This window comes from Pongo abelii, chromosome 7, assembly GCF_028885655.2.
Source record: "Pongo abelii isolate AG06213 chromosome 7, NHGRI_mPonAbe1-v2.0_pri, whole genome shotgun sequence".
In the NCBI taxonomy this organism is placed as follows: Eukaryota; Metazoa; Chordata; class Mammalia; order Primates; family Hominidae; genus Pongo; species Pongo abelii.
The window spans coordinates 42,701,885-42,719,036 of NC_071992.2; the positions used below are offsets into that span (position 1 = coordinate 42,701,885).

General features: G+C 37.3%; 1 protein-coding gene and 1 long non-coding RNA gene across 5 annotated transcripts in view; one reads left to right on the plus strand and one right to left on the minus strand.

Annotated features, from left to right (window-relative positions):
- ZMAT4 (zinc finger matrin-type 4) overlaps positions 1 to 17,152 on the minus strand; it is a 372,149-nt gene that overhangs the window by 126,481 nt on the left and 228,516 nt on the right. For 2 of the 4 annotated variants that reach the window (XM_054561500.2, XM_054561501.1), the window contains exons 5-6: positions 11,446 to 11,673; positions 4,628 to 5,498 (exon numbers count right to left, since the gene is read on the minus strand). The exons of 1 other annotated variant lie outside the window; for it this stretch is intronic. In XM_054561500.2, the coding sequence (XP_054417475.1) occupies positions 5,374 to 5,498; positions 11,446 to 11,673 (353 nt within the window). In that variant the 3' untranslated portion in view covers positions 4,628 to 5,373. Of the gene's footprint in view, positions 1 to 4,627; positions 5,499 to 11,445; positions 11,674 to 17,152 lie in introns of those variants that run through there. One more of the 4 variants, XM_002819032.5, reaches the window with a different exon arrangement.
- Positions 1,235 to 11,297, plus strand: LOC129060960 (uncharacterized). Its single transcript, XR_008527870.1, has 3 exons — positions 1,235 to 1,435; positions 9,473 to 9,534; positions 9,767 to 11,297. It is a non-coding gene; the product is annotated as an uncharacterized LOC129060960 (long non-coding RNA).

The window sequence follows — 17,152 nt, forward strand, 5'->3', positions numbered from 1 at the left end:
CATTGTGGTTGGAGGGCTCCTAAGCTTTTTTTTCACATTTTGTGTTATGTTTATTTCAATAAAGATATTATCTTCTCCCCCATCCCTTCTTCAGACTTCAAACCCTTTGAGATTAGAGGATGAGTCACATTCCCTTATAAATTCAAGCACAGGGCCTCTCACATAACAGGAACTTAGTGTGTTTGAATAAGTGAGTGAATGAATGAATGGCAAAATAAGAGAACTAAAATTATCTCTTCTATATCACACTATTTTCCCACTTCATTCCTACCCCAATAATATGACAGGAACAAGAGCCATTTAAGCAGTTTAATTATCTAATCCAAAATGTGGGATCTGAAGATCAGAGTGAGTCTACATAGAACAGCTGAGGTGTCAAAACACATTAAAAATAATAATGCAAAAATAACCAGGTGTAATCTAAGCTGAGTATTTTCTCTGGCACCTCTTCACTAACATTTAATTTAGAATTGTGTTCTATAATTATCGTATCTGTTTAAAGGTCCTATTTTCTGCTGATTCTTAACTAGATACAATACATACAGCTTTCAGAGATTGAAAATATTAGTATAAAGAGAACTAATGCTTTTATTTTAATTGATTAAATGTAATCAAAGTACATATTAATTGACACTAGTTTCTATCAAGTATTCAGTTCTTGAAAATGTTGAATCATGGGTTTGAGACCCATAATTCTGACTGTACCACAGACAGTGGAGAATGTGGAGCATAGTTTTTCCACTGGGTGACAGGAGGGAGACCGATCCTCCAGGACTTCTATCAGCAACACCTTGTTTTGGGTACTGTGGGTGATATGAAGAAGTTCTGACAAATAGAATGAGTGGAAGTGGTGCTCAGAGACCTTCAAGTGTAATAGAAAGGGGAGCTTCCTCCAGATGCTGCCTTGGGTCACTCACTCTGTAGAAAGCCAGTGAACACAACACCAGTACGTTCGAAACCCCAGGGAGAGGCCCACAAGGAGACAAACGAAGGCCTCTCACCAATAAGCCAGGTGTGTGAGTGAGCTGCCTCTTCTCTCTTCTTCTACTTAGCTTTTTAAGTGTACACACTGCTCCCTTCTTGGTGCATAGCTATTCAGATTTTGACAAAACCATAAATCCAGGTTGCCACCACCATGATCCAAGTATAATTTCCATTATGCTTCCAATACCCCATTATCATCAATCTGTCCTGCTCTCTGCAATGCCTGGCAACCACTATTCTATTACCCAGAATGCAATGAGCTGGCTTTAGGAGTAGACCCTCCAGCCTCGTTCAAGCTTTCAGATGACAGCAGCCCTGGTTGATGTCTCTGCTACAATATTATGAAGAAACTCAAGGCAGAATCACTGAGCCAAGCCACTCCCAAATCCCCTCATGGAAACTGTGAGAGATGAGAAGTGTCATTTGTTTTTGTAAGCCACTAAGTTTGGAGGTAATTAATGCACAGCAATAGTTGCATTGGTTACCTTATAAAACTTTTTTTAAATTATTATTACTATTGATATTTACCTAGAATGTCTTTTCTTTCATTGGTCTTGGAGCAGACCCACAGCCTGAGTGCCCATGCACAGGTAACTTGGGTACCTGAAGGTAGAAGAGTGTCACCACATTGACATGACTAAGATGTCCACTGCCTGAGATGTGGACAAAGGCCATGCCAAGGTTCATTGGAAGAAAATATGAAGCAGTTAATCCTCTGTCACTTGAAAGCTCAAAGCAGAAATAATTCAAAATGTAAAGCCCTAGCCAGGCTTGGTGGTGGGCACTTGTAATTCCAACTACTCAGGAGTCTGAGGCAGGAGAATCACTTGAACCTGAGAGGTGGAGGTTGCAGTGAGCTGAGATTGCGCCACTGCACTCCAGGCTGGGTGACAGAGCAAGACTGTCTCAAAAAAACAAACAACAACAAACACACACACACACACACAAAACAAAAAATGTAAAGCCCTCTCAACCACCAGGTTCTGCTAATCTTGAGGCAAATCTGTTCCTCTGTCGCATGTACTACTTTCATGATTTGAAGTCCTAGATAAGCTGCCTGCATCCTCTTGCAATCCACCCCCATTTCCACACACAGAGGCAGCAGGTGCATTACAGGGGGAGATATTGTACATTCTAGGGGCCTCTCCAGCAGTATGTCTTCTCTTTCTAGAACTTTGCCTCTCTCCCCCAGGCCCCCATGAATAGTGACTACAGTTCTTTGCACGGCTATATTCACTCCAGCTGAGATGGAGTCATGAATGCGGGGGGAAAGTCCTTTGTTAAAGGTACATAATTCGTGTTGCAAATAATCCATTCCCAGAAAACTCAGAGTTGTCTGTGCTTATTCTATACTTCAGTTCAAAGCAAGTTTTCTACACGAAAAATATTTAAGTCTCCCAAACTCAACTGTTTAAACAAAAGAGTTAATTACTCAGGATTCTGGGTGGTCAATGATGAATCACCAGAAACTGTGACACCCTCAGTGAGGAGCCGTGGGTCTAGCCCTGACTTAGAAGGGGACAGTCACTTCACGTCTCTGGGCCTCAGAATCATTCTCTGTAAAAAGAAGGGATATAATTCAATGATATTGACTGTCTTTTCCAGCACAGCTCAGCTTACGGTTCTTGGAAACATTATTAAATTTTTTAATGAATTCTTTTGTTCTGTGTCTTCAGATGAGAATTACAATAGAATAGTCTCGTTTCCTCTGCAACAATAAAATAACTGTGCATTTTTCCATCCTAAAGTATTTAAAAGAATAAATGATAAAGGTCTGCAAAATGAATATTCTATCTTAACCTAGCCATAATTTTATAATTTACATTGCCGCTGTTTCTAAGTAAGAAACTGCTTTCTATCTGTGTTTTATACTGGCAAGAAGAATTTAATCTATAAAGAAAACCTCTAAAGTACTTTCTAACCATTGAACTTTATAATTCCATAACTCAATAACTTCCTTTGTTTTCTACATTACATTACATATTCAGGAAGATAAGACTTTTTTCTTATTAACTTAAAACTTGGAAGTAGAGACAGGTATCATCTTTTTCTGGAACAAATAACACTAAAGTTGAGTCAGTAATCAAGTTATGCATGCATATTCATAACCATCTAGGCCAACCTCATTTACAATTCTTTGTTAATCTACAAAAATAATTTTATTTTTAAAAATTTGATTTGCTACTTGAAGCAAAGGCAAGAATAACAGAGTTTCACAGAGTTCCCAATGATTAATGTGAAAATTAAAAAATACAAAAGGAGGAAATTATTTACACCATTAAAGTGTATACTAATAACAAGTAGAAAGTCACGTGGAAGTCACAGGAATCAAGGCCAATGAACAAAATTCAATTTCATTTTCTATATATCAGCAACACAAAAAATAAAACACACAAAATAAAATTTCAAAAATACAATACAATGTATACTAGGGTTAAACAACACAAAATTTAGTTGACTTTCAAACAACACAAGTTTGAACTGCATGGTTCTATTTATACACACATTTTTTTCAATCAATATATCAGAAAAATATCTGGAGATTTGCAATAATATGAGAAAGCAGAGAACCACAAAGCCTAGAAATATCAAAAAATTAATAAAAATTAGGTATGTCATGAATGCCTAAAATATATGCAGATACTAGTCTATTTTATATTTACTATTATAAAATATACACAAATCTATTATTAAAAGTTGAAAGTTATCAAAACTTTCACACATATACACAGACTGCATGCATGGTGCCATTTGTAGTCAAGAGAAATGTAAAGAAATGTAAAGACGCAGTATTAAATCATAGCTGCATAAAGTTAAGGTAGTAAACACTGGCCTGCAATAATTTCTTTTTTTTTTTTTTTTTTTTTGAGACAGAGTCTCGCTCTGTTGCCCAGGCTGGAGTGCAGTGGTGCAATATCTGCTCACTGCAAGCTCCGCCTCCCAGGTTCACACCATTCTCCTGCCTCAACCTCCCGAGTAGCTGGGACTATAGGCGCCCGCCACCACGCCCGGCTTATTTTTGTATTTTTAGTAGAGACAGGGTTTCACAGTGTTAATCAGGATGGTCTCGACCTCCTGACCTCGTGATCCACCCACCTCGGCCTCCCAAAGTGCTGGGATTACAGGTGTGAGCCACCGTGCCCAGCCCAGTCCTGCAATAATTTCATAACCATCTCCTGTTGCAATGAGCGCAAGTATTGTGAGGATTCACTTACAATGCCATGTGATGCTAATCATCTCCACGTAAGCAGTTTGTCTCCCCAGTAAATTGTGTACTGCAGTAAAAAGTGATCTCTCGAGGTTCTCATGTATTTTTCATCATGTTTAATGCAATGCTGGAAACCTTGAATAACACCATGGGATCTACACTAAGTGTAACTTATGATGCTGGAAGTGCTCTTAAGAAGCACAGGAAACTCATGACTACAAGAACAAGTTGAATTGTTTGATATATACTATGGATGGAGATCTTCAGATTGGTTGCCTGCCACTTCAAGATAAATGAATCCAGCATAAGATCCATTGTTTAAAAAAAATAAACAACAACAAAAAAAAAACAAGAAAAAGAAATGTATGAACTTGTTGCTATACATCAGCAGGCATAAAAACCTTGAACTTTAAGAGAAATACTTTTGGCCTCATATTGAAAATGTAGCTTTTATGCGAGTGCAGGATTGCTATAGGAAAGGCATACCTAATATGATTCGAGAAAAAGTGAATTCATTGTATGACAACTTCAAGCAAAAGGAAGGTGAAGGATCTAAAGCTGGAGAAGTTAATGCCAGCAAGGGAAGGTTCGATAATAGGAGGAGCAGCTTCTGCCAACAAAGAAGCAGCAGAAGAGTTCCCAGGCATCATTAAGAAAACTATTGAGGAGTGGCTGGGCGCAGTGGCTCATGTCTGCAATCCCAGAACTTTGGAAGGTCGAGGCAGGAGGATCACTTGAGATCAGGATTGGAACCAGCCTGGTCAACATTGGGAAACCCCATCTCTACCAAAAATACAAAAATTAACCAGTCATGGTGCCCCGCACCTGTAGTCCCAGCTACTCCAGAGGCTGAGGCAGGAGAATTGCTTGAACCCAGGAGACGGAGGTTGCAGTGAGCCAAGATAATGCCACTGCACTCTAGCCTGGTGACAGAGCGAGACTTTGTCTCAAAGAAAAAAGAAAAAGAAAAAAGTAAAAAGAGAAAATCATCCTTCTGAATGGGCTTTTAATGCAGAAAAAAATGCCCTATTCTAGGGAAAAAAAAATGCCACTAAGAACACTTATTAGTAAGGAAGAGAGGCAAGCATCGGGGTTTAAGGCAGGAAGGGATAGGCTAACTCTACTGTTTTGTGCAAATGCAGTCAGGTTTATGATCAGGACTGCCCTTATCTATAAAGCTGCTACTCACCTTCCCCACTCGACTTGAAAGGAAAATATAAACACCAGCTGCCAGTCTTTTGGCTGTACAAGAAGTCCTGGACAACAACAACCATTTTTCTGGATTGGCTCCATCGATGCTTTGTCCCTGAAATTAGGAAGTACCTTGCCAGTAAGGAACTGCCTTTTAAAGTGCGTTTTTTTTTTTTTTTTTAATATTGGACAATGCCCTTGACTACCTAGAACCCCATAAATTCAACATTGAAGGTGTCAAAGTGGTTTACCCCCGACTAAACACAATGTATATAATTCAGCCCATAGGTCAGGGGGGTCAGGAACTTTAAGGCTCATTACACACAGTACTCTATGGACAGGACTGTGGACACTATGGAAGAGAACTCTGATAGAGAAAACATTATGAAAGTTTGGAATCTAAGGCCTAACAGACACTACACCAGAGGAATTAACAGAAGACAACTTGATGGAAGTGAGTGTGTCTGAGCCAGTGCCAGATGATGGGGAAGAGGATGTAGAAGAAGCAGTGCCAGAAAACAAGTCGATGTTAGACAATCTGGCAGAAGGGGTCCAATGATTCAAGACTGCTTTTTGACTTCTTTTATGACACAGGCCCTTATATGATACAGATACTGAAATAAAAGCAAGCAATGGAAAGACTGGTACTGTAGAGAAACATTTTAGAGAAATGAAAAAGCAAAAAAGTCAGATAAATGATGATGTATTTCATAAAGTTACACTGAGAGTGCCTGACTCTCTGCCTCTTCTTTCACCTTCTCCACCACTTTTGCCTCTGCCACCCCTAAGAAGCAGAACCAACCCCTCCTCTTCATCCCACTCCACCTACTCAACATGAAGATGATGAGTACTTCCACTTAACAAATAGTAAATATATTTTCTCTTCCTGATGATTTTCTTAATAACATTTTATTTATGTTACTTTATTGTAAAATTACAGTATAAAGTATGTATAACCCACAAAATGTGTTAATCAACTATGTTATTGGTAAGGCTTCCAGTCAACAGTAGGCTATTAGTAGTTAAGTTTTTGAGAAGTCAAAAGTTATTTGCAGATTTTCAACCGTGTAGGGGGTTGGTGCCCCTGATCCTTGTGTTGTTCAAGAGTCAATTGTACTTGGCGACACATTTAATAAATGATGTGCAAAACCTTTACACTGAAAACCACAAAACATTGCCTATACAACTTAAACATAAATGAAGAGAGAGATAGAGGATGTTCATGGATTGGAAGACTCAATAGTTTGAAGAATTTAAATAAATTATTCCCAAATTGGTCTACAGACTGAATTCAATCCCATTCAACATTCCAACAATGCTTTTATGCAAGATTGATTCTAAAATTTATGTAGACATTTAAAGGATTTAGAACAGCCAAATAATCTTGAGAAAGAAGAAGAAAGTTGGAGAACTTGCACTACCTCATTTCGAGACTTCTAGAATGCTGAAAAATCATTACAGTGTAGTGCTGGTATAAAGACAAAGAGATCCATGGAACAGAATAAATTGTCCAGATATAGACTCACACAATCAATAGATGTTCAATAAAGGTCATTCATGGCAATTCAGTGAGGAAAAGTAAATATTTTCTGCAACTTTCTGTAACAACTGTGTAAATATATAAAAATGAAATAATTTTTTTAATTTATTTATTTTATTATTATTATTATTATTATTATACTTTACACTTTATGGTACATGTGCACAATGTGCAGGTCTTTACTTCATACTGTACACAAAAATTAATTTCAGATACATCATAATCCTACATGTAAAAGTTAAAACTATGAAATTTGTAGAAGAAAACATACAAGAATATCTTGGTACAGGCAAAGATTTTTTTAGGTAAGACACAAAAAGCAATGATTATAAAAGAATTAAAAAGTTAAGTTAGTCTCCCAAAATGTAAAAATGCCTGCTCATTGAAAGGCTTAAGAAAATTAATAGCCAAGTCACAAACTAGGAGAAAATATTCATAATGCATATATTCAGCAAAGAGTGTGAATCCATAATATGTGAAAGCCTTCTACCTCATCTCATTAATAAAAGGCAAAAAACAAATTTTTAAATATAGATAAAAGACATAGACACTTCACAAAGGAAGATACACAAATGACCAATAAGCACATTTAAAAAGTACTTGACAGCAGGGTGCGGTGGCTCACGCCTGTAATCCCAGCACTTTGAGAGGCCAAGGTGGGCGGATCACAAGGTCAAGAGATCAAGACCATCCTGACCAACATGGTGAAACCCCATCTCTACTAAAAATACGAAAATTAGCTGGGCGTGGTGGCACACACCTGTAGTCCCAGCTATTTGGGAGGCTGAGGCAGGAGAATTTCTTGAACCTGGGAGGCAGAGGTTGCAGTGAGCTGAGATCTTGCCACTGCACTCCAACCTGGCAACAGAGAAAGACTCTGTCTCAAAAAAAAAAAAAAAAAAAAAAAAAAAAAGTACTTAACATCATTAGTCAATGTGGAAATACAAATTAAAGGCATCATGAAATACCCTCCTATATGCACTAAAATGGCTAAAATTTAAAAGACTGACATGAACGGATGTTGGTGAGGCTATGGAATTTTTATATGTTGGCTTTTTGAAGTGCAAAATAATGCAACTATTTTAGATTTTGGCAGTCTCTTATATAGTTAAAAACACATGCAACTTATGACCCGGCAATCCTATGCCTATTTACCAAGAGAAGTAAAATATACGTTGACCAAAAAAAAGTCTTGTGCAGTAATGTTCATGAAAGCTTTATCTAAAATAGCACCAAAATAATCCAAAGGTCATCAACGAATAGAGCGGATAGACAAACTGTGGTATTTGTGCCTATAGAATACTACTCGGTAATAAAAAAAGGTACTACTTTGCTTTATATGCTATAAATGGATAAATTTCATAAACAATGTGTGATCCAAAATAAGCCAGACACATAAGAAATACATATTTTATGATTCCACTTATATGGAGTTTTAGAACAAGCAAAACTAATCTATGATGAAAAAATTAGAAAAGTGGTTCTCTGGAATGGAGGGTTGGAGTTGACATGGGAATTTTCCCATGATGGAAAAGTTATGTATCTTAATAGGGCTGTGGGTTACACAGACGTTTGCACTGTCAAAACTCATAGAACTGTAACATGTAATATCTCTGCATTTCACTATACATAAAATATGCATCATTTAAAAAAATTAAAACAAAATTAGAAATAGTTTCTTATAAAAAATATTAAATCAGAATCCTTCTAGAAATGAAAATGATTGCCATGTTAAGAATGTAAGATTTCAGGTGATTTTGTTTTAGGGCATTCTCTGTTCATTCATTCATTCGTTCAGCAACTATTGAGTAACTATTATGTGTCTACCACTACTCTAGGTGTTTTGAACATATAAATGAGCAAACCAGACATAAATGCCTGCTTTTAAGGTGCTAATAATCTATAAAGTAAGTAGAGAGAAAGAAAATACAAAAAAAGTAAACAAGACAGTGTTTAAAAATGTGAGAAGTGCTATGAGAGAAAGAGAAAAAGCCTACCATCCTGTTATATTGCTATATCATGCTTCAGCTGCCTGATATCATTTTATTAAATTCATGGATATGCCTATATTTATTAGCATTTTTGCCTTTATTAATTGATTGATCATACATTAGAAGCATTCCAGAAATAGAGGGGAGTGTGTGTGGCATGTGTGTGTGTTTCAAAGTGCTGGGTTACCATAGTTACTTTATTCTTAAGCTTTTGCAATATTTAATGCTTGAATAAATATCTATCAGGACATCACCTGGAGCGTGTGGAAAGGTTGGTTTCAAGGGCATTGTGCTCAATGCTAATCGCATTCCATGGGCTACTGAGTCACAGTCACATTGAGTTATCAAGTCAAAGAGCAGCCTTTTTGTCTTCTGTATGAAAGACAAGCTGCTCAAATGTTACAGAATTCAGACACCCAAGTCATTAAGATGTAGTTGTACATAAAAGATGCAGCACTGATAATTCAAAATAGACAGGAAGAATGTGCTCTAGGAATAATTTTTCAAGTCATAATATCTGGCACCAAACATAAATAAAGCCCTATTTTTCTCCTTCAGTGCCCAGCCGGGAAGGAGTCCCTGAGACAACTTGTTATCTGCCAGTAACACAGACATTGCAGGTAGGCCTTCAGCTATGGGGAGACCCTGCCTATTTTCTTTAACAAGACATAGACTGAAAACATATGAAATCCTCCATCAAAAAGCAGTGGTACCATTGACTCAAAAGCTTCTGCAATGAGATTATCCAACATACTCAAATAGGAAGCCCCAAGTTGCTTTTCTGTAGCTAGAACACATACACAAAAATAAAGTGTTATTAATGTTTGCTCTTTTCTTGTTGTTTTTAATCAGGTCTTTTGGAAAAAATCAATCTCGAATCAAGCTCTATATACATAGCCATGGATCGCCAACTTTAAATCTATGCTGCAGTATAAGATTCTTCCATGATGACTTCTTAGCTGTCTCTAGCTTGTTTCCTGACCTTTGCCCATGCATATGTGATTCTGCTCACATGGAATGCCTTCTCACCTTCTAAAATGCCACCCACTTTTCTAGTTCCAAATCAAGTATATTCCCTTGGTGAGATCTTCTGCAACCAACATATTGAGAAGTGACCTGTCCCTCCTCTCAACTCATTGTAGCATGACTTTTTATATTACTTATTTTGTCTAGAAATGTTCCAAGTCATTTTCTGTTATAATTATCCCCCTTAGAGGTTCACAGCCAGATTACAGTAATTAGAATTGTAGGCTCTGCATGCAGAACCCCGTTTAAACCCAGGATGCCGTCTCCAAATTGATTTGCAAATGTTGTTATCTATAGCTTACAGCCGTTATGAATGACCTGCCCACAAAAGCTCATCAAACTCACACCATATCTGAAGTATAGTATCAGTAGCACCCCTTGCAGAATTATTTTTATTTTTCTGAGAAAAATGCATTTTCTCAGAAAATATAATATGCAATTTTGCTGTACTTCTATGCGCCAACATCAAGCTGATCAAAAGTATGTAGGTGATCAAAAATGCTTAAATGGTTGCTAGTGATAAAATATTCTATTTAGTCCCACAAATTGATTGATGGCTTCCTAAGGAATCCACAGAAGTAATCCTCACGCTATGTTTTCCAAATTCAGCAGCTTCTGTGAAACCTCACATGAACTTCAAATGATACATGGTATCTAGCTGTCAAGAAAACCCTGTCTGGGGCAGGGGCATGGTGCGGAGGAGACAGGTGTTGACTACATAGTGCCACACAGCCCTGTCTTGCCGTGATTTCCTGGAGATTTTATTAAAGGGACTTGGGCTTGCTTCAAGTCATTAAATTGAGTCAATTTGTTGCTTTGTTTTGGCTAAATTTATAAAAGCACAAAAGTTTAAGGTAAGATAATACTATTCGGCCTTTTTAACACCTTTTTGTTTTGTTTTGTTTTTAATTTTTGAGACAGAGTCTCACTCTGTTACCCAGGCTGGAGTGCAATGGCACAATCTCAGCTCACTGCAATTTCTGCCTCCCAGGTTCAAGCGATTCTGCTGCCTCAGCCTCCCAAGTAGCTGGGATTATAGGTGCGCACTGCCACACCCGACTAATTTTTGTATTTTAATACAGACGAGGTTTCACCATATTGGCCAGGCTGGTCTTGAACTCCTGACCTCAAGCAATCCACCCGCCTCAGCCTCCCATTTAGCATCTTTTTTTTTTTTTTTAAACACTGCTACTCTACAAAAGCATTCAGTAAAGAAGACAGTTAAAGATAAAGCAGAAGGAAAACAATCTGGTTCATGAATGTGCCTTTGGTCTGAAAAGCAGTCAATAAAAATATGAAAACAAACACTTTGAAACAAAGGAGATTATAAAAATTAAACTAAAGCAAGTCTTCTGCTCATTTCCTTTCTTGTCCATTTCTTTTGGGTGAGTGTCACTTTTTCCTTAATAATTAAAGCAAGAAGAAGAATCATTCTGATTTGTGAAAGCCCCATCTTTTCTCTGAAAGCCCAGTTTTGTGGCAGAAGTGAGAAGAGCTGCCCTTACCTCTCAGTTCCCCCATATCCAGGGTTGTCCCCAGTTGTTCTAACAAAGCAACTCTTGCCGCATTCTTTTTGTGTTTCTTGCCATCATAATGTTGCTGGGCCATCAGAGGGTTATTAAACCAGGCTGCACAGAGCCCACAGTATCTGTCTGAATCTCTTCTTTGATAGGGAGATGCGACCACCGGAGCAGTGTCCATCCGTGGGGGCTTAAGTGGGCTCAGGGGTGTTGCTGTGAAAGGAAACAACCAGAGAACCACAGCCACGTTAGTCCAACACTGAGTCCACTCTTCCTCAATACCCAAAGACCAAAAGTCTCCTGTTCACTCTAGAGCTTAAACATCCCCAAGAGTTCATTGACAGCAGGAAAATTAGCCCTGCCAGCTTTCATTTTTGAGTTGGGACACAAATAAAAATTCTTAATGTATTGAGATCAGAGTTTGCATATTGTTATATCAAAATCTGATAATTCAAGAGACCATCCCTTAGGGGAAAAATAAGATTTTTAAAAATAAGTTCTCAGTTATTCCCACTGTGGCTCTCAGGAGCTATGGACAGTAGCTCTAAGTATTTGGCTCCCTGGAATAGCTTTGAAAACATGGTTATTGAAGGCCTTTCCCACTCACTTTTAAAATGCATTCTGCTCTAACATGGGCATTTAGAGAAAAAAAAAGGTAGTAAAATACAGTGGACAAGCTCAATGAGCCAGGTAAAACTTGAGCAATAACTTAATTTTTCTAGCATCACTAATAATGCAATAAGCCTATTGTAATTGCCTTCAATTATTTTTGTGTGTGTAAAACACTAAAAATAAATATTGGATAAAATGCAACTAAACAGATAAATTCTTAGAGGTAAGGGAGTGACCTATCAGTCAAAATAAAGCTAATACTTGAAGTAAACATTGGACAATCATGACTTAAAAGATTCTGAATGAATGAATTGGATGTTTGTGTGCTATAAATGTAATTAACCAATAAAGGATTTGGCTAAGTGGTAGAAACTGATCTTTTGGTAACATGGGTTGTATTAATTGAGGAAGTCATGCTAATTTTATTGTCAGCTGCTTCGGTTTATTGTAATAGGCTGTTTTCAACCTCTACCTGCTCACGTTGGTGCTGAAATAACAATGTTTTTCTAAAAACCAAAAGAAAAATACTATAGATCAGGTGTACTTATCTAAACAGAATAGACATGTATCACTATTTTGAGATTGCATTGTTCCATCTATTAAATTAACACATTTTATTGTGAGCTTAGGGTTATTTCTGGTCCAGAAAACAAACAAACAAAAAAGAGCCTAACTTAAAGGAGCTTACTAATGGAAAGTAAGAATAACTTTTCTATGTATTACAACATACAAGTTGCTTCCATCCTTACAAGGACTATGACTTGGCCTTTTATCCCATTTCTCAGATGATAGATTGATTTCAGAAATGCCAGCGGCTTACTGAAGGTGAGTATCTAGTGATGGGAAAAACAGGACTAAAATGAAATCTGGAATTCCCAAAGCCAATGTTCCCTTCAATACCCTCCCAAGGATCCTTTTCATACTTCTTAATAAGCAAAGGGACATTTTTTCTAGATCCATCATCTTTCTATTTCATATAGGATTTCATTAAATTTTGGAAAAAATATTACGATCCAAATATTTTGGAGAAGAAATCAATATGTAAATTCTCACATGGGCCATTAGTCCTAAAGCAGTATAGCAGCATCCTGTGTGTGATCTTGGTCTCTGAGATGTGGGATGCAGCTCGCAAAACCACGAACGAGCATTAGGGTTGTCGTTCCAAGGAAAAGCTGAGGTCCGAGACCTCAATAACAAGTTAAGGAACCAATTAACCAACTCCCCAAGCTTTCAGGTAACTTTTAGGTGGACTTTTTTTTTATTATTAAATAACTTATATAGAAACAAATACTTGTTAAATGACATTTTAATTCAAGTAATGCCTGTATCATAACAGTATTTCTAAGAAGCTCTTTTTTCTTTATCCAGAGATTTCATCATATCGAGAAGCTTTAGCTAGTTTAGATTAAACTTAATGGTGTTATTTCTACAGAGACTCACAAACAGTATGCCCCTTAAAAGCCTCATTGCAGGATTTGGTCATGTATCACCATGTAGAAATAAAGCTCAAATGTGGGCCATTCCAGCAGCCATCCAGTATCATTCTGCTATGACTTAGAAATAAAAGCTACAAATATGCAGTTGACCTGGATGTGAAAAGATCTCTATCCACTTTTCTGAAGGTAATTGAATCTCACTTTCAAAGTTTCCCTAATCCTTATCAATTTCTGAGGATTTATAGCTAGCTATTGTTTTTGATGGCAATGGAAAACATATCAAATGTCTACAATATGATAAATGTTGACTCTTGAAGCATAATTTATTTTTCTTTAAAGTAAGCCCTATAAAACATTTCAGTCGATTTTATCAACTGATACCTTCTACACCATATCCTGGTAGGAGTGAGGCACAATAGAATATTCATCAAATAAGATAATCTTATCTTGCACATAAGAAAGTAATTTGATGTAGCTTCTCCCTCTGAATAATTCCACTATCTTGTGCATAGTCTGAAAGTTTAAAGAGTTTTTTTTTTTTGCTTCTGTTTTAACTGTCTTCACTCATTTCAACCCAGCTTATATTCCTTTAGTGCCTATAAAAGCAGGCAAAGGCAGTAGCATAAAAACAACCTTGAATCAAAGACAGAACTCTGGTTGGGTGGGACTCCACCATCAGTGAGCTGTGTGACCTTTGGCAAATTTCTAATGTCCCTGGTTTCCTCAAGGTAAAAATTCAGACTCACCATCTCTTTTAAAATTAACATACTTTGCAGCTAACCCGTAGGGTGTGGACAGAACAAATTGTGGAAGCTCTGTCCCTTGTACAGCTTTGATTCAATACCAAATATAGAAATTATGTGGGAGGAGAGCAGTTTCCAGGTTTTAATGATAAATCTGTGTGTGTACATGAACCCTAACACTTACATGCTTTGGCAGAGTGTATTATTCCAATAAAATGAATGAAGAATGGTGCAAAGATTATCTTTGGGTTTAAAAACATGCTTTAAAAAACACTTTAGTTGACATGTAGTTAATTTTTATTTTGATTTCATAGTTTGTTTTTATTCTAATTGCAAAAAATATTAACTAAATATTTACTTTACCTGCTCTTTATATAGATTCAACCAAAAGTCAATTAATCGAAACCAGTAATTTCAACATTAAACTCACCAGGCTTTAAAAATTTCTGTGTCCAGACTGTGCCCCAGATCAATTGTATCAAAAACTCTGGGGGTGGGAAGCAAGCATCAGGATGTTTTTAAAACCTCCCTCCTCCCACAGCCTGATTCGTGTTTCCACAGCACGGCCAATGTTGAGAACAAATGATCTAAATATTGCCACATTTTCTTTGAAAATAACTATAAAATGAAGCTTTCTTAGATCTTCACATAAAAGAAAGCAGCATAATACATCCAACAGCAATGGAGCTAGTTTTGCTGTAGGCAATAGCCAAAATGTCATATCATCCATGAGACAGAAAGAAATAATTACTTGCCTTTTTAAAACCCCAATTAATTTTCCCATTTCACCATAACATAAAAGAATCTCTAAAATAGTAGCTAACATTATAAATTAATATTGGTAAAATTAGATGGAAATTCTGATTCCTTTCCCCATGAAGAAACTCAAGAGAACATTAAGCTATTATCCCACCAGCCTTTGCCCAAGGCCATGACCAGAATGGTGTGCTGACCTGTACCAGGCTCTCCACATAGCCGTGCACCTGTCCCACGAGATGCTACTGAATCCCATATGCTTTGTGGGGCCTTAACAACCTAAGCAAGAAGTAGTTCTCCCTCCTCTAAGCTTATAAAGCATTTACTCACTGCACAATTCATTTGGCATTTCTTAAATACCACCTTGTAACCTTAGCTGTGTGAATGCGCATCTGTGTGTATGTATAAGGGAAATTGGAACAGAAGCTCCCATTAGATACTTTTGCATTGGCTCTCTTCTAGCACATCTTCACAATCCCTGTTTCACTTCATAAAAATGCAAAAACCCCCAAAACTCAAGTTTTTCAGATTCATTTATTACCAAAACCTGACCTGAAGTCACATGAGATGATTTATAGTCTTTACATTTGGTATAAACATACATACCTATTGCAATAGAATTATTAATATCTTTGGTCATGGACTGCTGTCCTATCTCCATATAAACACAATGTGTGGTATCTGTGCCTTATTATACATCCCAAATCCTACAATTTCTGATTTGCAAAATACAATCAGCCCCAAATATTTTCAACAAAAGATCATGGATCTATGGTTGATTCAGACTCAATAAAATCAATGCGAGCTCCTCTAAGGCTTGAGCTAATTGAAGCAAGTCAGTTTTCAACACTTGATTTCTAAGAATCACCTCATCATGGAACGAATTTCAACATCACTCTTAGTTACCTTGTGCAAGGTTTGTCAAGGAGTATGTTATCAGCTGCTGTCACCTGTTGGATATGTTGTCTTGAGTAATAATCTAAACAAATATGTATATTCATCTTACATTTATTTATTCCAGGCATAATAATCATAGTTGATTTAAGGACAAAAATATTTCCACAGCTTCTGTGTGTGTCTCTATATTAGTCTGTTCTCATCCTACTAATAAAGACATACCTGAGACTGGGTAATTTACAAAGGAAAGAGGTTTAATTAACTCAAAGTTCCACAGGGCTGGGGAGGCTTCAGGAAACTTACAATCATGGCAGAAGGGGAAGAAAACACGTCCTTCTTCACATGGCAGCAGGAAGGAGAAATGCTGAGCAAAGGAGGGGAAGGCCCCTTATAAAGCCATCAGATCTTGTGAGAACTCACTCACTATCACTAGAACAGCAGTGTGGGGGTAACCACCCTCATGATTCAATTACCTCCCACTGGGTCTCCCCTCCCACGACAAATGGAGATTATGAGAACTACCATTCAAGATGAGATTTGGGTGGGGACACAGCCAAACCATATCAGTCTCTATCAGAAAATTTCCTCATTCTGTAATTGTCTACATTGTCTAATTGTCTAACATATTCTACAACCTGACTCCATGGCGCCAGCACTTTGCATGCAACAGACACATAGTGTAAATTTCATGCTTTTTGATGAATAAATGAATGAATGAAAAAATAAAATGTTCTTTACACTATGAGTGAGTAAAGAAATATGGTAACCAAGAGTTTTCTTGTTTCTTCCAGATTGTGTCATTTAGAGCTTAGGTAGCTAGGTCCTGTGCCAGTCAATATAAATATAAGCCAGTACCTGACAAGGTCCTGGTGGCTAAATTGCAGAAAGGTAACATGTCAAAGTGTACATACATATCACAGTCTCTCTCCTTCTTTTGGATTCAACTAAATATGTTAAAAGCCATTATTCCCCCCCAAACTTATATTTTCTGGGGTGGCCTATATCTGTAAGTTGCAGAGAGTGCACATCCTTCTGGAAAATTTACTTTCAAACAGGAAACCTTTTACTCTGACTTGTTGATCCTAGCATCCAAACCCTAACTCCAGCTTTCAGTATGGCCCCAACCATCCTAGCTTTCCTGGGACTGAAAGGGTTTCCCAGGACCTGTGGTTTTTGGGGCTAAAACAAGGAAAGTCCTAGGCAAACTGAAATTGGTCACCCCAGCTTCCAAGGACAGACTGGATTTGC